Source organism: Pan troglodytes, chromosome 22, assembly GCF_028858775.2.
Source record: "Pan troglodytes isolate AG18354 chromosome 22, NHGRI_mPanTro3-v2.0_pri, whole genome shotgun sequence".
Lineage (NCBI taxonomy): Eukaryota > Metazoa > Chordata > Mammalia > Primates > Hominidae > Pan > Pan troglodytes.
This window is the reverse complement of record NC_072420.2, coordinates 42455886-42481407: the sequence shown is the minus strand read 5'-3', so window position 1 is coordinate 42481407 and position 25522 is coordinate 42455886. Positions and strand designations below refer to the sequence as shown.

General features: G+C 49.5%; 1 protein-coding gene across 8 annotated transcripts in view; it reads left to right on the top strand.

The window, feature by feature from the left end:
* PRDM15 (PR/SET domain 15) overlaps positions 1 to 17765 on the top strand; it is an 80139-nt gene extending 62374 nt beyond the window's left edge. For all 8 annotated transcript variants that reach the window (XM_016938572.3, XM_016938571.3, XM_016938568.4 and 5 more), the window contains 6 exons: positions 850 to 981; positions 6382 to 6465; positions 6890 to 7065; positions 12268 to 12348; positions 13957 to 14166; positions 15156 to 17765. In XM_016938572.3, coding sequence (XP_016794061.1) covers positions 850 to 981; positions 6382 to 6465; positions 6890 to 7065; positions 12268 to 12348; positions 13957 to 14166; positions 15156 to 15635 — 1163 coding nt within the window. In that variant the 3' untranslated portion in view covers positions 15636 to 17765. The remainder of the gene's footprint in view (positions 1 to 849; positions 982 to 6381; positions 6466 to 6889; positions 7066 to 12267; positions 12349 to 13956; positions 14167 to 15155) is intronic.
* Positions 17766 to 25522: the final 7757 nt, after the last annotated feature.

Sequence of the window (25522 nt, the reverse complement as noted above, 5' to 3'; positions counted from 1 at the left end):
TTCTGGCAGGAGCTGGTGGACGGTCACCCCTGCATCTGGTGAGGGTGGAATCAGAGGGGAAGCGTTGACCAGCTTACTACAGAGCTGTGTTCAGGCTCAGTAGTTCTTCCCCAAATGTGGAGGGAACACGGTGGCCTGGGAGTGCAGGCTGCCCACCGCCCTGGGCAGGCACAGTGAAGGCTCCTCTTCGGGGGTGGGGAGGCTGCCTTTGGGCTGGGTCGCCCTGTTCCCTGGTGCGTGTCAGCCTCCCGGTCAGGTGTACCAAGCCGCACATGCCTGTGCCCCCTGCGGAGGGCCTTGTACAGTGCTGTCCCTGCCAGCGCACCACACCCTCTGACTCAGCCCCTATGTCAGGGCCACCCTCTCTCCACTGGCTGTGTGAGTGAGGCTTTGGAGTATTTCAGCTTCTTAAGATTGGCTTCTTAAATTACAGGTAGATTGAAACCATCTCGCGTCCGAATCCCAATCACCACTCATATTGTCAAGGTTGAAGGGAACCCTTAGTCATGCTTGTATTAATCTATCTCTCACCGAATTCTCCTGCCGGGTTGCCATGGGCATGCAGGGAAGTTTACCCACCGCCCCGGCGTTGCTCGCGTGGTCAGGGCTCGGCCAGGCCCTGGCAGGAGTGAGTGCACCTGATGTTGCAGTCAGTCCCTCCCGGCCTCTGGGCACAGTCACTTCCCAGGTCTCACCGCTGGTGGACTGGCCGGGATCCTCGGGGGCCGGCCCACACCCTCACCAGTACCGCACGGGCCGCTGCCTGTGCCTGCCCCAGGGTCTCGGGCACGGGCCCCCGGGTGGGCTGCGTGGGGGTGTGGCTGCCTCTGACTCGCTGTGTCCTCGAAGGCATGAAGACCAAGCACGCGCTGCGCCACCACATGAAGCTGCACAAGGGCATCAAGGAGTACGAGTGCAAGGAGTGCCACCGCAGGTTCGCGCAGAAGGTCAACATGCTCAAGCACTGCAAGCGGCACACGGGTGAGTCCGAGGCCCGGGCCGCGCCAGCCACGGCACTCACTGCGTAGGGAAGCCAGGTGGGCCGTGGGAGAAGAGAGAGCCGCCTCAAGACGATTCCTCTTTGTGATTCCCAGTGAGTGCCGGGTTCCCCAAGAGAGCTTCCTGGGGCCGGGGTGAGCAGCTGCATATCTCAAAAGGTCCCCCTCCCACAGGGGCCTCGTCACCGCAGAGCATGCTGCACAGCTCACTTCCGGCATTGGGAGACTGGTCAGTCTTTAAATGTTCCTCCCGTTCAGCTGTTTCCCCCTCAGGAATGTGCACAAGAAATAGCAACCAGACAAGGGCCAGGGATGTGCATGCAAGGTTGCTTGTCATCTTTTGAGTTAGGGAAGGCGCTGGAAGGTCAGACGTGGCCTCGGTAGGGCACTGGCTAAGCCATGGTGCATCCAGAAAAGAGCAAGGTGTCCGCTCGGATGATGTGTGTACTACGCTGATGTGCACAGAAAGGAGTCGGTGACGCGACAGGACAAAGAGCAGCCTGTGCCATCTGTAACACAAGGCCAAGATCTTAGAAAACACTAGAGCACCCTGCGCAATCACTAACACAAGTGATTCTCATAAAACACTAGAGCACCCTGCGCAATCACTAACACAAGGCGTTCTCATAAAACACTAGAGCACCCTGCGTAATCACTAACACAAGGCCAAGATCTTATAAAACACTAGAGCACCCTGCGCAATCACTAACACACAGCCATTCTCACAAAACACTAGAGCACCCTCCGCAATCACTAACACAAGGCATTCTCATAAAACACTAGAGCACCATGCGTAATCACTAACACAAGGCCAAGATCTTAGAAAACACTAGAGCACCCTGCACAATCAGTAACACAAGGCCAAGATCTTATAAAACACTAGAGCACCCTGCGCAATCACTAACACAAGGCCAAGATCTTAGAAAACACTAGAGCACCCTGCGCAATCACTAACACAAGGCCAAGATCTTAGAAAACACTAGAGCACCCTGCGCAATCACTAACACAAGGCGTTCTCATAAAACACTAGAGCACCCTGCGCAATCACTAACACAAGGCGTTCTCATAAAACACTAAAGCACCCTGCGCAATCACTAACACACAGACATTCTCATAAAACACTAGAGCACCCTGCGCAATCACTAACACAAGGCATTCTCATAAAACACTAGAGCACCCTGCGCAATCACTAACACACAGACATTCTCATAAAACACTAGAGCACCCTGCGCAATCACTAACAAGGCGTTCTCATAAAACACTAGAGCACCCTGCACAATCTCTAACACAAGGCCAAGATCTTAGAAAACACTAGAGCACCCTGCACAATCACTAACACAAGGCCAAGATCTTAGAAAACACTAGAGCACCCTGCGCAATCACTAACACACGGCATTCTCATAAAACACTAGAACACCCTGCACAATCACTAACACACACACATTCTCATAAAACACTAGAGCACCCTGCGCAATCACTAACAAGGCGTTCTCCTAAAACACTAGAGCACCCTGCGCAATCTCTAACACAAGGCCAAGATCTTATAAAACACTAGAGCACCCTGCACAATCACTAACACAAGGCCAAGATCTTATAAAACACTAGAGCACCCTGCACAATCACTAACACAAGGCCAAGATCTTAGAAAACACTAGAGCACCCTGCGCAATCACTAACACAAGGCGTTCTCATAAAACACTAGAGCACCCTGTGCAATCACTAATACAAGTCGTTCTCATAAAACACTAGAGCACCCTGCGCAATCACTAACACACAGCCATTCTCATAAAACACTAGAGCACCCTGCGCAATCACTAACACAAGGCATTCTCACAAAACACTAGAGCACCCTGCGCAATCACTAACACACAGACATTCTCATGAAACACTAGAGCACCCTGCGCAATCACTAACACAAGGCCAAGATCTCATAAAACACTAGAGCATCCTGCGCAATCACTAACACAAGGCGTTCTCATAAAACACTAGAGCACCCTGCGCAATCACTAACACAAGGCGTTCTCATAAAACACTAGAGCACCCTCCGCAATCACTAACACAAGGCATTCTCACAAAACACTAGAGCACCCTGTGCAATCACTAACACAAGGCGTTCTCATAAAACACTAGAGCACCCTGCGCAATCACTAACACACAGACATTCTCATAAAACACTAAAGCACCCTGCACAATCACTAACACACAGACATTCTCATAAAACACTAGAGCACCCTGCGCAATCACTAACACAAGGCATTCTCATAAAACACTAGAGCACCCTGCGCAATCACTAACACACAGACATTCTCATAAAACACTAGAGCACCCTGCGCAATCACTAAGACAAGGCCAAGATCTCATAAAACACTAGAGCACCCTGCGCAATCACTAACACAAGGCGTTCTCATAAAACACTAGAGCACCCTGCGCAATCACTAACACAAGGCCAAGATCTTATAAAACACTAGAGCACCCTGCGCAATCACTAACACACAGCCATTCTCATAAAACACTAGAGCACCCTGCGCAATGCCAATACAAGGCCATTCTCATAAAACCCTTCTGTATGGGCGAGTGTTTTTGTGCTTGTGGAGAGAAAATTGAGACATCAGAATTGAGAGAAGGTAGTCCCTGAGTGGTGGAGTTGTGTCTCAGCGTGAAGTTCCCTGGCGTGAGCCTGTTCAGTGCTCCCCGGGGGCCCCTCAACTGCACGTTGGGTCCTGCCTTTATCCAGCCCACGTCACCTGCCTACCTTCCTCCCCTGCTCCCCAGAGCGGCACGGGTTGCCACACGGGTCTGCTTTGGGTTGGCCGGGCGTGCCAGCCTCCTCTGCCCCTGGACTGCAGAAGTGTACTGTCCATCTCTTTCCTGGGGAATCTCTGTCCAGTATATGCTTTACCATTTTTGGGATACTCTTGTTCCCCAAGACTGGGCCACATGCCCTCATCTGGGTTCTCAGAACACCTCACACTCTGCCTGCCGCCTACCAACTCACTGGGCTGTGGTGGCCTCTGTCCCATGCTCCACAGTGAGCCCTCAGGACTGAGTTAAGTGCCTTTAAAAATTACTTGTCTTGTTCCCATTTTGAGGGGCAACCTTTGTTTAAAGGGCATTCATAGGGTCCACCTCCCCATCAGTTTTTGGGGTGAAACAGACCGTGGACTCCATTCTTGCTTGCCCCTGACCCCCCAGAGCCCCCCAGACGTGAGCTGATGTGAGCACTTGCACCAGGAGGAAGCTGGTCCCCCTTTGGTCTCCTCCCTGTCTCCCTCTCTGTGGACCACATACATAATTACGTGCCACACGTTTCCCTTCGCTCCGGGGAGCACGGGTCCTGTGCCGCCTGGTGGGGCGCTGACAGCCGTCAGAGCAAGGTGTCTGGGCTGGTGAAACAAACACACTCCCCAGTTCTCCCCTGGCGATCATCCCCCACAGTGGCCCTTCCCTAGGGCAGTGGCTGTTCCCAAGGCGGTGGCCGTTCCTCAGGGCAGTGGCCCACAGCTTGTCTTATTTCTCTAAGCATTTTGGGGTCCTTTAGCTTCTGAGGAATGTCCTCTCAACTTTCCTCACGTGGCCGTCTGTTGGGGATGCTCGCTCTTGGATTTCCTGAATCATCTGAGAGGCTTTGTCTAAAGACCAGGCTTGGGTTTTCTTTCCCAGACTCTCTCAATCAGAGTCGCTAAGGGCTGGCCTTTTCGTCTTCACCCTCTCAAGTTCCACAGACTGTCCTGGGAGATTCAGCCTCCTCATCCATAAAATAACAGATTTTAACAGAATTATCTGTACGCCTCCCCCCGGGCTCTAATTAAACCTGTTTCCACCACAAGGCCACCTACTGTGCACCTCCTGATCCTGGGAATGTCACGATGATGGCTATGCTGGTTCTTTTTCCCTAGTAATCAGGGAACTGGTTATTTTGTTCATTCACTTTGTGGAAATTTGTTGAGCCCGCACTCACTTACAATTTGTGTTTTTCTGTCTATGAGTTTGATGTCAATCAAAAGTGTCCTTAAAATAAGCAACAAAACAGTGACACTTCCTGGTCTTGTCCCTGGACCTGGGGAGGGACCCTCCCTACTCTGGGAGGCTCTGGGGTGTTAAGGCCCCTCCATTGGAAGGGGGGGGTCTTAGAATCCCTGGGCACGAGTGGCCGTGCGGGAGGAATTGCCACCTCTGGTGTCGGTCTATTAACGCATCCGCTTCTGGCTCCCGTGAGGCCAGTCCATGAGCCAGGACTGACAGAGTACTTATCAAATATTTTAAAAAGTCAAGGCCGGGCGCGGTGGCTCACGCTTGTAATCCCAGCACTTTGGGAGGCTGAGGCGGGCGGATCACGAGGTCAGGAGATCGAGACCACGGTGAAACTCCGTCTCTACTAAAAGTACAAAAAATTAGCTGGGTGTGGTGGCGGGCGCCTGTAGTCCCAGCTACTCAGAGAGGCTGAGGCAGGAGAATGGTGTGAACCCGGGAAGCGGAGCTTGCAGTGAGCCGAGATCGCGCCGCTGCATTCCAACCTGGGCAACAGAGTGAGACACTGTCTCAAAAAAAAAAGTCAAGTAAGCTCTAATTTGCCTTTTTGTTGTTGTTAGAGATGGGGTCTCTCTGTTGCTCATGCTGGAGTGCAGTGATGTGATCACAGCTCACTGCAGCCTTGAAGTCCTGGGCTCAAGTGATCCTCCCACCTCAGCTTCTCGAGTAGCTGGGACTATAGGCACACACCATCATGCCCAGCTTGTTATTTTATTTTATTTTTGTAGAGACAGGGTCTCGCCATGTTGCCCAGGCTGGTCTTGAACTCCTGGACTCGAGCGATCTTCCTTCGGCCTCCCAAAGTGCTTGGATCACAGGCATGAGCCACGGTGCCTGGCATCAGCTCTCATTTGAATTAGTCAAGTTTTGAAGAAGCACACTCATTTTGTCCGAGCACGGCAGTTCTGTTGTCTCTTATGCTTGGCTCGTCTGTGTCCTCCTTGCCGTTGGTCCTGGTTTCAGTTCCCGTTTCCTCTCTCATTGTAATATCACATATGCTGCCTAAGAGCTTCCTGGACTAAAGGAGGTGTGGATACATTCATGCTTTAAAGAAATTCCCATCATTTTTCTGCTTGTCCACGTGTGGGTTCCACTTTCTGTCTGTGTTTTCAGACAGCCTTTCCCACATCTCATGTTTTTTTGATATGAAATGTCACCATGGAAGCAGAAACTTTCCAAGCCACACTTTGCTGGCCGAGGCTGGGGATGAGCGTTCATTGTCTGCTGTCTTCTTGCAATTCACCTTCTCCTGAAGGCCCTGCAGTGCCTGGAACGTGTCAGGGAGAAGACATGCCCTGATGTGGACTTACAACACTCATTAAACATAGGAAGTTATGTGCGCCTTTCTCTGCAGGGATTAAAGATTTCATGTGTGAATTGTGTGGGAAGACATTCAGCGAGAGGAACACGATGGAGACCCACAAGCTCATCCACACAGGTGAGCGGCGCAGCCTGAAGGAGCCTGCAGGGCTGCACGCGGCAGGCTGCCGGGGCTGTCTGAGCGCCTGCGGGGGTGGAAATGACTATTCTATTATCTAGACGGTTCCAGCACATTTAGTGGTGTCTTGGCTTCATGGTGGCCCCTTGGCCTCTGAAGGTCAACCCGCCACCGCTTTCAAGTATCCCTTCTTGAATTTTCTCCTATTGGTTCCGTGATGCAGCTGCTGCCGGCAGTGCTCCCCAAGGGACAGAGGCTCTGTGCTCATGTGTGCTCGGGGACCAGCACCGGCCCTCTCAGGACGGGCGGGGCGTGACAGGCTTCTTGCCTCGTCCAGCGGGCCAGGGTCATTGGGATGGCTGCACTAGTGACCTGCGTGTCTCTTCCTTTCCACGCGCATGTGCGTCTGCGTGTGTGTGAAAAGTGGGCAAGCAGTGGACGTGCTCCGTGTGCGACAAGAAGTACGTGACCGAGTACATGCTGCAGAAGCACGTTCAGCTCACACACGACAAGGTGGAGGCGCAGAGCTGCCAGCTGTGCGGGACCAAGGTGTCCACCAGGGCCTCCATGAGCCGACACATGCGGCGCAAGCACCCCGAGGTGAGCTGGTGGCTGTGCCCCCTCCGTGCCCCGCCAGCGGGCCGCGCACCGGACACCCCCATGCTGGCACATGGCCCACCTCCCTCTGCAGACCCCCAGTACTGGAGGCAGGCCCTGAGTCTTAGGTGCGTCTGTGACTGGCACTGCCTGCCACACAGGAGGCGCTGAGTGAGTGGCTGCGAGAGGTTAGGAGAGCCTCAGGCGGACCTTTGCTAAGGTTATAAATTATGTCCTCCCTGAAATTAGGGCAAGATGGAAGCACAGCCCTGCCACTCCCCCCATTCTTCCCACTCATGGAACTAATGTGCAAAATGGGGGCTCCACGTGGTGTTGGGGCCGAGTAAAGTATGACACTGAGGATGGGGAGGGGGAAATTGTACAGACGCAGGCAGAGCCCAGCTGCTCTGAAAGCCTGCTCCACAGGAAGGGCCAGGATGTTCCGTAATTAAATGTGCTTTAAGAAGGAGCACCCTGAAAGACAAAACCAGAGGAAAACTTAGTTGTCAGGTCACAGAAAAGAGTAGACTCTCTAAGCGTAAAAGCAGCAAAAGGAGTTGTGAACGCAGGTTTGACTCCATAAGCACTCAGAACAAATACAGGCCAAAGGAAAAATGAAAAATCTGGGCCGGGCACGGTGGCTCATGCTTGTAATCCCAGCACTTTGGGAGGCCGAGGCGAGTGGATCACGAGGTTAAGAGTTTGAGACCAGCCTGGCCAACATGGTGAAACCCCGTCTCTACTAAAAATATAAAAATTAGCTGGGCATGGTGGTGGGCGCCTGTAGTCCCAGCTACTCGGGAGGCTGAGGCAGCAGAATCGCTTGAAACCAGGAGGCGGAGGTTGCAGTGAGCCGAGATTGCGCCACTGCAGTCCAGCCTGGGTGACAGAACGAGACTCCATCTCAAAAAAAAAAAAAAAAGAAAAAATTTGCATAGGCCGTGACTGTGTTAGACAGATAGAGCCTGTCAACATTAGTGATAACAGGCACCCACTGAGAAACACGCGAAGCACACTCAGGGTGTACACGGAGACGGAGCTCATGCGGAAGAACAGCCGTGGTGAAAAACACACGGAAAGGCGTTCAGCTCACCGCGCATCCCAGAAACGCAAACGGTAGCGGCGGAGGACGGCATCCTTCGCCTGTTGCGGGGGCAGGGGGTTTTAGATGCAGAGTGACCACACTGGCCGGCTGGCACGAGTTGCCGCTCTCACCGTTGGGTGTTTTTCTTGAAGGCAGCATCACGGTATTTCTCGAGTGTTTAATAAATGGTTATTCCAACCCCTACAATAGGATGTTGTATTATGTTTAATAAATGGTTATTCCAACCCTACAATAAGAACGTGATTCAATTAGTGATGGTTTAGCAGTGTGTTTGCCTGACACACATGCTTACAAGGATCTGAAATGCTCATTACGTACGTGAAAGAGCAGTATACGTTGTGCACATCTATAATGTGTGTATACACAATACACGTCACACACATTGTGTGTATATGTAATACTCACTTATATAAATGAGGTAGGTAAAGAAGGGAGCAAAACATCCCACAGTGATTTCTCTCTTGTTCTTGAAGTGATGGGTAATTTCTTGTCTTCACATTTTTCTCCATTTTCCAATGTCCTGTAATGAAAGTGACTTCCTTTTGGAATTGGGAAAGCACCGTCTGCCTCAGGTGTCAGTCTGGTGGCTCCCTAGTTTGGGGGTGACCCGGGACATTGCCGTGTTGCTGTTCCTCTGCAGCCCGATCAGGCTCCCAGGGAGATGCAGGGACTCAACCTGCTCTCCAGTCCGGGAAGCCAGGGGACCGTGGCTGCATACTCTGCCCTGTGCCCCGCTCAGCGGGGAGCTTGGATCCCTCTAACCGAGCTCCATTGCTTCCCTTTTCATGTAGTGGCCAGCTGGTGTTTTTACCTAGAAAACAGAGTCGGGGGAGTAGGAACCCAAAGCGCCAGGACCATCTTGGCACCCCAGGGGCAGGGCAGGCCCTGCAGCCCACCCAGCAGCCCGTGAGCAAGGCTGGCGTTTGAGCGGTTCCTCTCCATGGCGTGTGGGTTTCTAGACTTCCGCGTATTGATAAAGACTGTGCACATCAATTTTGTACACCGGAGTTTTGATGTGCGTAGCTGGGTGGAGAGGCCTTACTGATAAAGACATCTCCCACAAACACTGTCAGGCAGAGTCCTCTCACCAGGATTAAACCACTTCCTAAGGTGGCCCAACTGCAAGTTCTCCTTCTGTGCTCTGCTCCTTCAACTGGGCTGTGTGTTGCCCATCCCCACTCCCCTCGAGCCCAACCCAGACAGAACCAAGTGACTCAAGAGCAAAGCCTTCCAGACCCAGGGAAGGTGGTGCGGGGGGATTTTGTCCGTCTTTGTTCTCGAACCAATTTGTTTCTCCAGCCTTTTATCCTGTGCTCTCTTTGTGTCATTCCTTTTGATCATCTCACAGTTGTTTCCCTCTACGTTAACTCAAACACATGCCTACCAGTGATGTGATGGGCCGGCCAGCCAGGGTCCATCCCTGCCCTCCTGGACTTTACGGTCTGGGTAGGAGACAGAAAGAAAAATAAGAAGTAGACAGAGAGGCAAAGTGATTACAAACTAGAATAGAGGATATGGAAGAGACAACCCTAGACAGCAGTGTGAGGGGAAGGAAGGGGACTCGGGTCAGCTTTGTGTAGCTGTGTGTGTACCGCAGTGAGGCCTGGCTGTCTGAGAGTGGGATGACGGTCCCCCTGAGCCTGTCCCCACTGGTGGTGCCACAGATTCAGGAGGAAGAAGGTGTTCGTTGGAGTCACACTAATTTAACTAGTTAAATTAAACTAGTTATAGTTTAACTGTTGGACTAGTTAAACAGGCATGAACTACTTACAGAGATTCAGAATCTTTTAGGATTGATACTATTTTATGACTCCAAGCTATGGTTTTTCTCTTTACTTTGAATGAATGTTACATTACAAACAGAACACAGAAAGCAATTTTCACTTTTTTCTTATATCCTAAGAAGAGTGAAGCTAATGCTTCTATGGTGGTTCTTTGGTGGTGTCAGCTTTCAGACTGTGTGACTAGGATACTGATGATATTGATGTGATGGTGGTGGAGGTAGTGGTGGAGATGGTGGTAAAGGTGATGGTGGTAAAGGTGATGGTGGTGATGGGGGACCTGGTGTTGGTGATGGTGGTGTTGGTGATGGTGGTGGTAGAGGTGATGGGGGAGGTGGTGGTGTTGATGGTGGTGATGATGGTGGTGGAGATGGTGATGGTGATAGTGGTGATAGGGATGGTAGTGGTGATGCCACATGGTGGTAGTGGTGCTGATGGTGATGGCAGTGGTAGTGGTGATGGTGGTGACAGTGGTGGTGGTGATGATGGTAATGATAGTGATGGAGGAGGCGGTGATGGTGGTAATGGTGATGGAAGTGGTAGTGATGGTGGTGGTGATGGTGATGGTGGTGGTGATGGTGGTGGTGATGGTAGTGATGGTGGTGGTAGTGATGGGTGGTGGTGGTGATGGTGATGGTGATGATGGTAGTGATGGTGGTGGTGGTGGTGATGGTGATGGTAGTGATAGTGGGGGTGGGGGTGGTGATGGTGATGGTGGTAGTGGTGGTGGTGATGGTGGTGGTGGTGATGGTGATGGGTGGTGGTGGTGATGGTGATGGGTGGTGGTGGTGGTGGTGATGGTGGTGGTGATGGTGGTGGTGGTGGTGATGGTGGTGGTGATGGTGGTGGTGGTGATGGTGGTAGTGATGATGGTGATGGTGTTGGTGGTGGTGATGGTGGTGGTGGTGATGGTGTTGGTGGTGGTGGTGGTGGTGGTGGTGGTGATGGTGGTGGTGGTGATGGTGGTGGTGGTGGTGGTGGTGATAGTGGTGATAGGAATGGCAGTGGTGGTGATGCCACGTGGTGGTAGTGGTACTGATGATGATGGTGGTGGTAGTGGTGATGGTGGTGACAGTGTTGGTGGTGATGAGGGTAATGATAGTGATGGAGGGGGTGGTGATGGTGTTGGTAATGGTGATGGAGGTGGTGGTGTTGGTGTTGATGGTGATGATACTGATGATAGAGGTGGTAATGATGATGGTGGTGGTGGTGCTTATGGTGGTGATGGTGGTGACGGTAGAGAGTGCGTCCACAGCAGTCTGGTTGCTTTTGCTCAGGGTCCTTTGCGAGTGTCACAGTATAGATCTGTGCTCAGTGTCAATGAGAGTTACACTGGAGTCTTCAAAGCCATTGCAGGATTTATGTTAACTTAAAACACTTACAGACCAGCCTTTGTTTGCCATCTTTTCCAGGAAGGGGCCCAGACCTAGTCATGGAATGTAAATTTAATGATGCACTTCTCTCCTTTTTTAAATGAGTTACATCCACAAAGCATAGTCTGCTTTTTCATTTTAACTTCCTTTAGTTGATCAGAAATTTAAAGATGTTTGCAAAGCTGTTTGGGTGAAGCACCCTTACAGGCAGACTCTTGCTGATTTTGTTTTGTAGCCCCTCCCCTTTATCACGTTCGGCTGTCTCTGTACTCGTTTTCCGTTGTCTTTCTTATGATCTAATTAGGTCATCACAGGAACAAACGCAACTGCTGTAAGCAGGGTGTGGGTGGTGAAGGTCACTCACTTTTGGGCAGGACGCACTGAGCTGGTGGGAGGGGCCCTGTGGACACATGGGGCGTGCTGAGGACCCCGTTCAGTGTGGCCATTGGAGGGAAGGTAGGGGCAGGGCGTCACTTCATCACAAAACCAACAAATGAAAGCACTTGTGTATGGATTCAACGAAAAGTACGATGTGTAAGGCACAAATGTCTCATTTTTGGTGATTGCTCATAGAACAAGTTTACTCTACCGTATCTTACCTTGCTGTGGTCTCCCTTGGAAATAACAGAAGCGCCACTGAAACCTCACCCCTTTGGTGGGGGGCCAAAAAGGGAGGACACAGTCTCCCCCCTGGGGGAGTGGACATGAGATGATACAGGGGCAAGACCATTGTGGGAGCATGAAATAAGGGGTGAGGATAAGCCCTGGGCTTCTGGACACCGAGTTTCAAAGTCAGAACTGAACAGAGGAGACTGGGAAGTGTGGGGGATGCCTGGGAGGGAAGGGCAGGAGTGGTGGAGGTGGTCCCGAGGCGTGTGTGGCTTCTGGGTTCCCACCTGCATCAGCAGCACCCTGACCCCCAGCTCACGCCCTGTGCTCCTCATAGGTGCTCGCGGTGAGGATCGATGACCTGGACCACCTCCCGGAGACCACCACCATCGACGCCTCCTCCATCGGCATCGTCCAGGTGAGCAGCACGGGGCCCCAGGGGCTCAGAAACTTTGGGGTAAGTGGACACCTGCAGAAGGGACCAGAGGGGCTTGGACAGGCCGGGAGGGAGCAGCTCTGGGCAAGCCTGTGGCCAGGTTACCCTGTTTTCTTGGCTTCTCTTCCCCTCAGAACCTCTTAGATCATCTCCTCGTTTCTGTAGTTTCTATGACCTCAGTTTGTTGAATACTGGTCTATCTCACTTTGGAAAACAGATGTTTTCCAGAAAAAAATAGAAATTAGAACAATTGGCTGGGCGCGGTGGCTCACGCCTGTAATCCCAGCAATTTGGGAGGCCAAGGCAGGCAGATCACTTGAGGTCAGGAGTTCAAGACCGGCCTGGCCAACGTGGCAAAACCCTGTCTCTACTAAAAGTACAAAAATTAGCCGAATGTGGTAGCGCACGCCTGTAATCCCAGCTACTCAGGAGGCTGAGGCAGGAGAATTGCTTGAACCCAGGGGCGGAGGTTGCAGTGAGCCGAGATTGTGCCACTGCGCTCCAGCCCAGGCGACAGAGCGAGACTGTGTCTGAAAAAAAAAAAAAAAAATCAGAACAATCATTAAATTGTTCTAAGCAAAATAAGTTTAAACATAGCAATTAGATGAACTTAGTTTTTAAAGAAATTTTTAGTTAATACTAAACTTTTAGTTAGCAAAAATTTTTTTTTATTTCAAAGAGAACGTGCCATGCTCTCAGTGGTCTAAGATCACGTGTATGCCTCTCGTTCTGAAACAGCGCTTTAGAGTGCAGTCTTCATGAAGGGCACTGGGTCCGGCTGAGTGACGTACGGCGGCTCCAGCCCCAGCCCCAGAACCCACAGGCCATTTCTACCCTTGGCAAGTCACAGGCATGGGGGGAAGGGTCGTCCCACCATGACAGCGGTGTAGGCCCGCGCTGGGTCTGTCTGCCACTGGGTTAGGATCAGGTTGTGTGGAATGGCACAGGAAGAGAGGAGTGGCAGGTGACCACTCACCGGCCACCACTGCCCCGCGGCCTCTGTGAGCCTGAGCGAGCCTGGTGTGGAGCTGGCCCGGTTCAGAGGATGTGGTCACAGCCCAGCAGCGTCCTGGACACTTGCAGGGAAGCGTGCGGGGAGGGGCCCACTGGGCTCATCACTGCAGCTGGGCCCTCGTTCCCTGTCCCTGCAGGTTTTGCGGTCAAATCTGTTTTAATTCAAAATTGTTTTTTATGGTGGATTTGTCTCAGCCCTGGGGAAGAGAGAGCCCTGACTTGAAAGCATTTTCAGCCTTGCTCTAGCAGCTCACCCGGGCAGAAACATTTCCCTTTGGAAATACCCAGTGGCTTAAAAAGTTAAGTTTCTAAGAAGTGTTTACATTTTAGCATAAAATACAACTTTTAAAACTATGACTTGTATGTATTTTTTTTTTAATCTGCAACTAAAGGAACTTGCCCCGATCCTTAGAAATATAAGACCAAGCTGTGGTCACTGTTTCTTGTGGCAGCTCGGTGGCCCACAAGCGTCCCCACTGATTGGAGAGTGTGTCCAGGGCAGTGCTGGGGCTGCCCTGGCCGCTGCCTGACGTGACCGACTAACCTGGTTCTCGGCTGAAACCGATTTTTCTGCAGCCTGAGCTGACTCTGGAGCAGGAGGATTTGGCCGAAGGGAAGCACGGGAAAGCTGCCAAGCGAAGTCACAAGAGAAAGCAGAAGCCAGAAGAGGAGGCGGGTGCTCCGGTGCCCGAGGACGCCACCTTCAGCGAATACTCAGAGAAAGAGACGGAGTTCACAGGCAGCGTAGGCGACGAGACCAATTCCGCAGTACAGAGCATTCAGCAGGTCAGTTTGCGGCTTTATGTTCTGATTAGGTGCCGGTCACTTTCCCTAAGCATGAGAGCCTTACGTGTGTGTGACTCCATCTCTTTTTACTACACACAGTGTACATGTGGACTTCATGTGGTTGAAGGCAGCAGACATTCTGTTTTTCACTTAAGCATGTTTCATGTAAGCGTTTCTGAGTTCTGACCTACAAATCATGCTTGTCATTGTTAGTAGCAACATATATTCTAGCATGTTGAAGAGAGATATCCCTGCCCGAGTGGGAATCAGGTAGGCTGTTTGCAGTTTGCGGAGGTCACGGGTGGCCTACCTAAGTGCCCTTATGGTGAAAGCTCAGCCCTGTGTATTTGCTGACTAGCCGGAGAGCAAGGATCCCTCAGTCTGGAAGGTGAAGACAATCCCACAATCCCACTTTCTCAAGTGGAACCTTCTGTCTTGCTCAGCCTTCGTCACTTTTGCTTTTGAAGCCTCTGAGTGTTTGATCAGTCTGTGTCTGATACTGCACTTCTCTGTCTTGTTTTGGGGGATGGTAATCTTGACTGCAAAAGTTCCTCATTTATTTGGCCTTTCATCCCTCTCCATGAAAGAGAATGCTTTCTCTTATTAGCGATTGGTACTGCAAATACCTTTATTGCTCTTTGTAGCTTTGTGGTGGGATTTTCATTTACCAACAGCAGGGCACTTCAGAGGAATGGATAGAAAAGGAAGCATCTGTTTTCCGTCTTTTTCGTGCTTACTTTTTTCAATTTTTTTCTAGCCAGTGAAATTAATTTGTTTCTTAGTTCCTTCTCATTGCCTTCATGATTGTGTCTGTTTCTTGTTTTTGTTTCTCGCTGGAATTTTTCCAGAACAAAATTAACTCGGTTTCCTCTTTCACCAAAGAATGTCGTGCTTCTTTGGTGTGGTAACACAGAGCGCATCCTGGGGAGGTCCTTGCGTTCCCCATTTTGCAGAAATGAACGGATTTTTGTTGTGTGTGAATCTTCCAGGTAGTGGTGACCCTGGGTGACCCAAATGTGACCACACCATCGAGCTCAGTCGGCCTGACCAACATCACCGTGACCCCCATCACCACTGCGGCCGCGACTCAGTTTACCAATCTCCAGCCGGTGGCCGTGGGGCACCTTACCACCCCTGAACGCCAGTTACAGCTGGACAACTCAATCCTGACCGTGACCTTTGATACCGTCAGCGGCTCTGCCATGTTGCACAATCGCCAAAATGACGTCCAGATCCACCCCCAGCCGGAAGCCTCGAACCCACAGTCTGTGGCCCACTTCATCAACCTGACGACCCTGGTCAACTCCATCACGCCCCTGGGGAGCCAGCTTAGTGACCAGCACCCGCTCACATGGCGGGCAGTGCCCCAGACTGACGTCTTGCCACCCCCGCAGCCGCAGGCACCCCCACAGCAGGCGGCCCAGCCCCAGGTGCAGGCGGAGCAGCAGCAGCAGATGTACAGCTACTGAGCTGCGTTCCGGGAGACTCGGGGCAAGAACTGCAGAGGGATGTTTGGGATTTGTTTAGATGTGTTTGCTGGATACCAAACAAACAAAAAGTCATACATTGCAATGTAAGGTTGACTTAGCTTTGCAGAGTATCTCCAGATCCCCCGCCAGCAACCATTACGGTCTGTCAGCTTAACTCTAGAAGGGACCTCTGGCAGGCCAGAGTTTTAAACTGGATGGGGCTCCACCCCATGCCTTACCAAGGCAGTAAGTCCTGGGCCGGGGCCGCATCTGCCTCCCCTTACAGAACCAGTGTTCGCCCGACACAGGGTTCGGGAAAGTGAAGCTGAGAGAGAAGCAGGATTTTAAGAGGCAGGAGATAAGTTATTAGGAACACACATGGTTCATTTTCTTTTTTCTTTTAGAGCTTGGTTCCTGTGAGAACACAGACAGTATTCACAGGTGGCAGCAGGCAGCAGGGAACATTTTCTCCTCACTTCTGGATTTTTTTGTAAGCGAGCAGATAGAAGTTAAAGTAACGTTTATTCTCTTTGAACTAGGAGTGGAGTCGGTTCTTATACAACTATGGGCTGAAACCATACGTGAGGCGTGCTGAGCCGCACCTGATCCTGCAACCTTCGAGGTCATCACGGTCATCATGTGCAAGGGGTCACGTGAGGTCACTGACTCCGGCTCAAAAGGCATCTTAGTAATATCCGTGAATCGATTTCCAATAGAGTTTTTTTTCCTTTTTTTTTTTTTAACTTTATTTCAAACATACATTATGTGTTCAAGACTGTTATGGCCAATATTGTGTTTTAGTTTTATGTTAACATGATAAAGTCATGTGCACTGTAGGACCATCGGTCCCTGTCCACCCTTCACAGCTGCCCAGATGCAGAGGGTTGCGCGGCTGTGTGTGAGGAGTGAGCCTCCCTGCTGCCCCCAGGGGCTCCTCCGGGTTGTCTCAGGATTCTCTGCAATCCAAATGTATCCATTCTGGCTGAAGCCCAGCCAGAATCCCGAGTGGAAGAAACGGGGGAAAATTCATATTTTCCTTCTGTTTAAACTTCAATTCCAAAGGTTGGTGTATTTCATGTCCAGTTTTCTATAAAAATATTGAATGAGTTTGGCTCTTTACAATGGAAAAGTGTAGGTATTTCTGAAACACAGAGAAAATGCTATTTCCTGCCAGGTGGTAATGAAAGCAGAGAGGTTAGTTCACTAATAGAAGCATTAATTGCCCCTAAAACTGAATGTGCGGTGAACAGCCAGGTCTGCGTGTGCGGGGACATGTGCTGTCACGTCTGTGTACCAGTTTCGGGGGCAGGGGCCAGGGTTGGGGGAGGCACGCAGCCCTCCTGCTGCCCACGACAAGAAACACTGAGAGGTGTGGGGAGAAGTTTGCTCTTAACTTTCCTGGTACTCTGTTTGTGGCCACAGTGAGAGGACAAACCTGCCTTAAGGTGTCCTGCTTTGCCAATTATCCCAGATCCTGCACTCACTGGGAGTCCATCTTGAGGAAACACTGGCATGGCTGTGTAATTGATCAGGAGCAGTCCTGATGTTGCCAGCAGAACAAAGGATGATTGTGTTTTTCAAAACGCAACTTTCTCAGCACTTCACTCCACTCCAAACAGCAGACTTTTGAGGACAGGGCTGGAATTTGTTTTGTGCAATATATGCCTTCATGAACTAAGGAAAGTTCATCCCCAGGCAGCATGCAGGAGGGTCTGCGGGGCTCACCTCCTCACCTTACCCACCATCACTCGCGCCTAGCTCTCACCTCTCAGTTGAATGAATAGTGGGAGATCATTTGACTTTTAATTTATGAGAATTATTTTATGTTATTTATGTATATAATTAACTGTTTTATACATAGTAGTCTCATCAAATGAACTCGGGCTTGGGGTGATATTGTCTCCATTCTCCAGATACAAGTGCTCCAGGCATCCATGGAATCAGCAGGAGACCAGGGCTCCTAAGATATATTTTTAAAAATCAGTATCGATTTCTTTTTGCCTTTGCAGAATCTAAAGGGCAAATGACCTCGCAGAGACTCCCAATGGGCTTTGGGCTCATGACGAAACACCCACTAGCATTGATCTTTTATTCCTCTTCCCTATAAAATAAAGGCCTTGGAAATCACAATTTTATTTTTTTAAAGAAGTTGTTTTAGTGCCTAGAGTAAGACCGCATCAAATGTTGTTAAAGAACCTAATTTAGATTGTGTGGTATATACCACTGTTTATCTCAATACACAGACACCTCTTACTTCTTGTTATAAGTGAGAACTCTAAAGAAAAATCAAACTCCCAAGTTTTCTGTAAACATACGTGGTCTTAATAGGGTCACTGTCTGAGGCAAAATGGGTTGTCTTAAAGCAATTGCTACAAATTTGCATCAAAGAAACTAGATAGCAAAATACAACAACCATGTACCACCCGGGCAGAAGAGTCCTCACCTATACGCGGTTCTGCATATTGATCATCATGACAGGAAGTATTTCGTTTTTTAACTGATCCCAGGTGCACAGATGTATTCATAAAGGAAGACATTAGATCCAGCCATTGTGGCCACCAGGCTCTGTGGACCCATCTCAGTGGAGAATTTGTTTTGGACCCGTGGCTCCGTGCAGCTGTGGACTTGAGTGCCATCCACTGGTGTGAGTCTTGCGGGGAGGCCACAGGTACAGCTGCTCCCCGTGAATCCTGGTCTCTGGGTTGAGAAGGGGCTCGGGCCTCTGGAATGCTCTAGCGTGTGACGTGTTCTCAGGAAAACGTTCTGTGCCAAGTGCCGCCTCGCTGTGTCCGGCATGGGACTGCGCTGGAGAGTCCGGCGTGGAAGGCAGACCTCCTGTACCTCTATCGTTCCCATTTGTGGCATCCAAAGGCGGAAGGCTCATGGCTTCCCCACTAGAGGCGGCGTCTTGGGCTTTCCCATTGGATTGTTTTAGGCATTAAGACTGTTTGGAGATGTTGGCTGTATTTCCTGTCACATCAGGTTGTATGATGATGAATAAAAGGTGCTGTGACCCGTGTTTTCAATTGCTGGCCTTCTGCTCCCACTGCCTGTTAGGGAAGGTGGTGCAGTTCATATACTTTGAGAACGCTCACAATTCCTGCTGTCAGCCACATCTTGATTCCTCTCAGGTCCAGAACTCATAAAATGTTTGGATTATTTGAAATGTTCCCTGAGATATTGAGGTATCAGAAGCTTTCACAGGAATTGCCAAAAAAAAAAAAAAAAAAAAAGCCACCAAGAGGGTGCATGTAGCATTTTTTGTAAAGCTTAGATTGAGAGAGAACAGGCACCAAAAAGATTGACAGCTAGAGAGAGGCAAATACTTCAGCAGGAGTTTCTTTGGGCAGATGGTCTGGAATGACCCCTTATCTTATTGATCTTTTGATCAAATATTGAATGATGTATTCTAATTTGCTAGGTTTTTTTTGTTTTTTTTTTTTTTGAGACAGTGTCTCGCTCTGTCACCCAGGCTGGAGTGCAGTGGTGAGATCTCGACTCCCTGCAGCCTCCGCCTTCCAGGTTCCCGTGATTCTCCTGCCTCAGCCTCCCAAGTAGCTGAGATCACAGGTGCCTACCACCATGCCTGGCTAATTTTTTGTATTTTTAGTATAGACAGGGTTTCGCCATGCTGGCCAGGCTGGTCTCGAACTCCTGGCCTCAAACGATCCACCCCCCTCAGCCTCCCAAAGTGCTGGGATTACAGGCGTGAGCCACTGCACTCGGCCTGCTGGGTCATTTTAAAGTTAGGAAACATCTTACATATCCAGTCTTCTGAGGATTTAACCTGTGAGAACCAAGCCTTGGATATTTTTGTTGTATTTTAGATAGCATCTGGCAGCAATGAATTCTGCCAGGAAGTAGGATTCATTCATTTCACGTTTGGCCAGCTGTGAGCAAGTCCTTGTGTGTGCCAGCCCTGTGTGGTTCTCATTGCACACAAAGGCAGACTTTCAGCCTTTCAGAACACTGCAGGGGGAAACGGTGGTGATGTTGTTAGCATGTTAGCATGCACGTTCGATTCATCAGCGCCCCCATGTTTCTTTCAGGGTGCATATTACCACCTAGTGATTTGCTCTGCTAAAAGCCACGCAGTGTGGTGGAAAACTGACAAGCACACCGTCTGAATACGGCCTTTTCACAAGCATTAGGCACAAGCTCCGTAGAGAGGGGAACAGAGCGGGCCATTGGCTTCTTCCCCATCAGGTTGTACATCTAGTGTGAGTGTATTCTCACAGGGGTCCTCGTTCTGGCCTGACAGGGATGAGTGACCTTGCCTGTATGGCGGTGCAATCATCAGAATCATCTGGAAGTGGCGCTGGGTTGCCCGGACAAAGCTGGCCGGGGCCTCGCCTTCCACCCAAGCCTTGCTTCCAGTGGAGCTGAGAGCTTCTCCTCCCTTAGCCGGGGAATGTGGCTCCCCTGAGCCCAGGGTTCCCAAGTGCAGGCAGCTGGCATTCCGTGTCCTCGAAGCATGGCAGCCACATCCAGACTGCCTTGGAGCCAAGTAGCCCGTTCTTTCCCCACTGACAGGCTTGCCTTCTGTGTGTTTTATAAAGAGGGAGGCCATGGGGAAGGCACCCTTCACTGGAATGTAGACCTACCTGTCTAGAGACACACTACTGCTCAGCACACCTCTGGGTAGAGGGAGGACCAGACCCAAGACTTCACTCCTGCCAATATGGCCTGTTCCCCGAGTGAGACATTCAGTTCCTCCTGAACACTGGTGCATCTGTGAGAGACAAACTCACCTGTCCAAACCCAAAGAACGGACTCAGAGACCCGAAGAACAGCAGAAGTGAGACTTTTAATGATGGTCTTGCAAGATTGGGTGTCTGATGGGCAGGCACACCCAGTGCAGTTTCAACAAACAATGTATCCCCTAGTGTGCAGGTCCCTCCCCGAGTTCCTCATAGGCTGAGCACTATGGGCTCACAACCTTCCCAGACATCACCTATTGGTTGTTGGGCAGGGGTCTTAGGTGTCTTTTTAGGGTTGTCCTGCTGCATTTTGTTGCAGCCCACAATGCTTTGCAATCCTAGTCAGCCCAGGGGCTCTTCAAGCATTTGACTTATGACCTAAGTAGCTGGGCAGGCTGATACGAATAGATAAAATGAGCTATTTTGCAAGCTAGTAAACTTTCATCTTAGACTAAATTTCTTTGGTTTGGGTGAGGGCAACGAAGGGGGAGGGGAGAAAGGGGGAAAGGGGAGGCTGACAAGCAGGCGTTGACGATCCAAGCAGAGGCCTAGTGTATCCTGTTTCTTATGTAGTTTGCTGACCTAAGCCAATTCAAGGCAGTTTGTCTTGGAAATGGACCACTGCATACATTACTTCCTTCACGTCACCACATTTGCATCACAATTTGGGGCTTGACCTGAACACTAGCTGTTTTCTTCTCTCTTGAGTTTTAGTCACAAAATCTTATAGCAAGGTAATGAAGGAAAGAGAGGCACCTGCCTCCATGTTGTAGGAAACAGCCTCTAGAAACCCAGAGGCTGCCCTTGCTGCTTATCTAAAACCGTCTGGAAGAGGCATGCTGGCCTCAGGAGAGTCCTATGTGTCCTTTGTATTTTGCCATTTTTTCCTTGAATTAAAGCGTACAATTCCTCTCTACCTGCGGGTCTCACCGGATCATCAAGCTCAGCACGTCCAGCTCATAGAGTTCACACGCCCTTTCCCCGGCCCGGCCCCAAACCTGGCCCTTCCCCACTGACCCTATGCTCAGCCAACAGCCCTGTCATCACTAAACACACAAGCTCAGAGCCCAGCTTCATCCTGGACTTGCCCTGCTTCCCACCCTGACATCCAAGTGTTTGCAAAAATGTCCAGGTTTTAAGACCAGGTGTGGTGCCTCACGCCTGTAATCCTAACATTTTGGATGCCAAGGCAGGAGGATCACTTGAGGTCAGATGTTCAAGACCAGCCTGAACAACATAGTGAGACCCCATCTCTTAAAGGAAGAAAAAGAAAATGTCCATATTTCACCATGTCCTCCGCTATTCCCCGACTCCAGGTTTCCAGCTGACACCTCCTAAGTGCCTGTCAGCTTCCACTCTTGTCCCAGGAAGTCTATTCTCCATGCCGTCACCTCAGTAACCCTTGAAGGTGTACATTCTACAGTGTGGCCCACACACCAAGCCCAGCGTCCTCCCTTGGATCCTGAGAGCTCTCTGAATACCCACAGATCCTTTCTGCAGCCTCCAGGTCTGTAGGGCCTGGCCCTGCTTCCTGCCTGCCAGTCTTCTTTCTCACCCCCCACCACCCCTCACCAGGGTCTTGCATCTGCCATTCATACTGTATGGAGGGGCTCACACAGGCAATTCAATTGTCTGATCTAAACATTTCTGCTTCTGACCCTGATGGGGTAGGAACTAGACTTAACTCTTCTGCTTGAACCAGCTAAAAAGCCCAGACATGGCCGGGTGTGGTGGCTCACGCCTGTAATCCCAGCACTTTGAGTGGTCGAGGTGGGCAGATCACTTGAGGTCAGGAGTTTGAGACCAGCCTGGCCAACATGGTGAAACACCGCCTCTACTGAAAATACAAACATTAGCCGGGCGTGGTGGTGGGCGTCTGTGATCCCAGCTACTTGGGAGGTGAGGCACGAGAATTGCTTAAACCTGGCAGGCAGAGGTTGCAGTGAGCTGACATCGCACCACTGCACTCCTGCCTGGGTGACAGAGTGAGACTCGTCTCAAAAAAAAAAAAAAAAAAAAAAAAAGCCCAGACACAATATACGGCCATCAGGAGTGAAGACAGTGGTCCCTGAGAGATGAAAAACAAGCCAGGTGAATCCTATGACTGCCCAGCATATGGACTGGAGAGACTTCCCAGGCCACAGTGCAGAGAGGGAGACAAGGCAGGGCACAGCAGTCCCTGAACTGATGAGACAAAGGTAAGGTCCAGGACGGACAAGGTAGCCAGAGTTCTCAGGGCAGGGTATCGGGGAGGAGAGAGCTGTGCAGAGACAGCGCCAGAGCTCAACAGAGGACCCCATGACTCTCAGCTGAGTACGGACAAGCACGCATGTGAGGAAGTGACCTGTTCCCAGCATGCAGAGGGAAAAAATTCTCTAATTTAGGGAAATTTGGGCAGAGTTCTCAGAAGCATTTTGCCTAAACATGAGGAGAAATGACCCCTAAACCTTACTCTGGTCCCACTGAACAAAGCTTCATAGCAAAACGTGGAAAGGATCAAAGTGTTTCCAAGACGCTTCACTGAATCCCAGAACAATGCTCAAGGATATTTTATAGAGATACAAGAACACCTCACACCCAGCAATGCAAAATCAGGACAGCACCCAATCAAAAATGACCACGCATGCAAAGAATCAGGAAAATACAACTCATGATAAGGAGCAAAATAAACCCATCAAATCTTCTTGAAAATGACAGAATTGGTAGACAAAGATAAGAGTAATTATGACTGTTTTTCAGATGTTCTAAAAGCTAGAGGAATAATTAAATAATTAAACCTGTTAAAGGCATGAAAGATGTAGTTTTTTAAAAACAAAATGAATAGAACTTCCAGAGATGAAAATTTCAGTGATGACATAACAAACATACTGGATAGTATTCACAGCAGGTCAGATATTGCAGAAGAAAAGATCAGTGAAGCTAGGGCAATAAAAAAAAAAAACTATTCAAAATAAAATGCACAGAAAAAGAAGAGGGAGAAAATGAACAGAGCATCAGCGAGCTTTGAGATAACTTCAAGCAGCCAAATATATGTTATTAGAGTTTTTAAAGAGTCCTTGGAAGAAAAGAGGAAGAGATGGAAAAAAATATCTGAAGAAATAGTGAAGCCGGGTGCAGTGGCTCATGCCTGTAATCCCAGCACTTTGGGAGGCTGAGGCAGGCAGATCACAAGGTCAAGAGATCGAGACCATCCTGGCCAACATGGTAAAACCCTGTCTCTACTAAAAATACAAAAGTTATCCTGGTGTGGTGGTGCACGCCTGTAGTCCCAGCTTCTCGGGAGGCTGAGGCAGGAGAATTGCTTGAACCCGGGAGGTGGAGGTTGCAGTGAGCTGAGATCATGCCACTGCACTCCAGCCTGGGCAACAGAGTCAGACTCTGTCTCAAAAAAAAAAAAAAAAAAGAATGAGCAAAATGTTGTTAAATTTGCTGAAAGCCATAAAACTACATATTTGAGAAGCCCAGTGATCACCAAGCACAAGAATCATGAAGAAAACTACCTTAAGGCATTTACTAATCAAATTGCTGAAAACCAGTAATAAGGACAAAAACCTGGAAGAATCCAGAGGAAAGACATATCACATACAGAGGAACAAAGATAATGATGACACATCAAATTCACATCAAGGAGATGCAAGCCAGAAGACACTGGAGAAACATAGGAAAAGCACTGAAAGCAACTGTCAGGATAAATTCTATACCCAGCAAAAATATCTTTCAAAAAAGAAGGCCAAATAAAGGGTTTTAGATAATAATCCTGAAAGACACAACCCTGAACACAATATTCCCGAATGTTGAAGTCCCAGAAGATCAAAATCCCCAAAGGGTAAAATCCTGAAAATCACAATCATAGGATAGTTGCATCATGTTAAGTAAAACTATCAGCTTATTGTCTTTATTTGGAAATTAAGTATGGTCGAATGAGATACCTATGTATGCCAAGTTGACCAGGGTTGGCACGTGTGGACTGAATTTTAGATGTCAACTTGCCTGGATTGAGGAGTACCTAGAAACCTGGTAAAGTATTCTTTCGGGTGTGTCTGTGAGTCTCCTGGGGAAATTATTGTGCAAGTCTGAGTGGACGAGGTGAGCATGATCTGCCCTCAATGCTGGCAGGCACCATCCAATCAGCTGGGGTGCCTGAGAGAACAAATACAGAAGGCAAGTTGGTCTATCTCTGAGAGCTGGGACAGACTTTTCTTCTGCTGCCTTGGACATCAGAAAATGTTGAAACTTCCTCAGTAAATGAAGAGATGTTCTTTTTGTACATTTGCATTTGTGAAAGATAAAATTTATCCAGATTTTGGCTCTTTGGGCAGCTACATGCAGTGGTGACCCGTCGGGGGTTTTGATTGATCTTGTTGAAAGACACTTTGTTCATTTGGTATTTCAGATGACCACAGTTAGAAAGCTGGGTGTGCGCAATTACCGATAGTGACATGTGTTTCTACCTTTCCCTTTTGACCTATTTCTTTATGAATGTGGTTCATCTGGCCAGGCGCAGTGGCTCACGCCTGTAATCCCAGCACTTTGGGAGGCTGAGGCGGGCAGATCACCTGAGGCCAGGAGTTCAAGACCAGCCTGGCCAACATGACGAAACCTCGTCTCTACTAAAAGTACAAAAATTAGCCAGGCGTGGTGGCGTATGCCTGTAATTCCAGCTACTCAGGAGGCTCAGGCAGGAGAATTGCTTGAACCCAGAAGGCAGAGATTGCAGTGAGCTGAGATCACACCATTGCACTCCAGCCTGGGCAACAAGAGCGAGACTCCATCTCAAAAAAAAAAGAATGTGGTTCATCTGCTCATAACCTGTGCGACTGTCATTAGTTTACCTGAGTGTTTACGCTTGCAAAAGTATATGTTATTATTATCACCTATTTTGTTGTATAAAGTGGTCTATGAAGTGTGTGGTCCTGTTTTGATATGTTTCTGAACTGCAATATCTTTTAAATGTTTTTAAAAATTATTTTTTCCAGAATTATATTTTCAGGATTTTGATCTTTTGGGGTTGTGATTTTCAGGTTTGATCTTCTGGGATTTCAGCGTTTGGGGTTATGGTGTTTGGGACTGTGTTTTTGGGGATTATAATCAGCTCCCCAATTAAAGACTTTTCCAGACACACAAGGCTGAAGGAGTTCAGTGTCAGTAGCCTGCAGTGCGAGTTCTCTTTAAGGATGTCTTCCACGC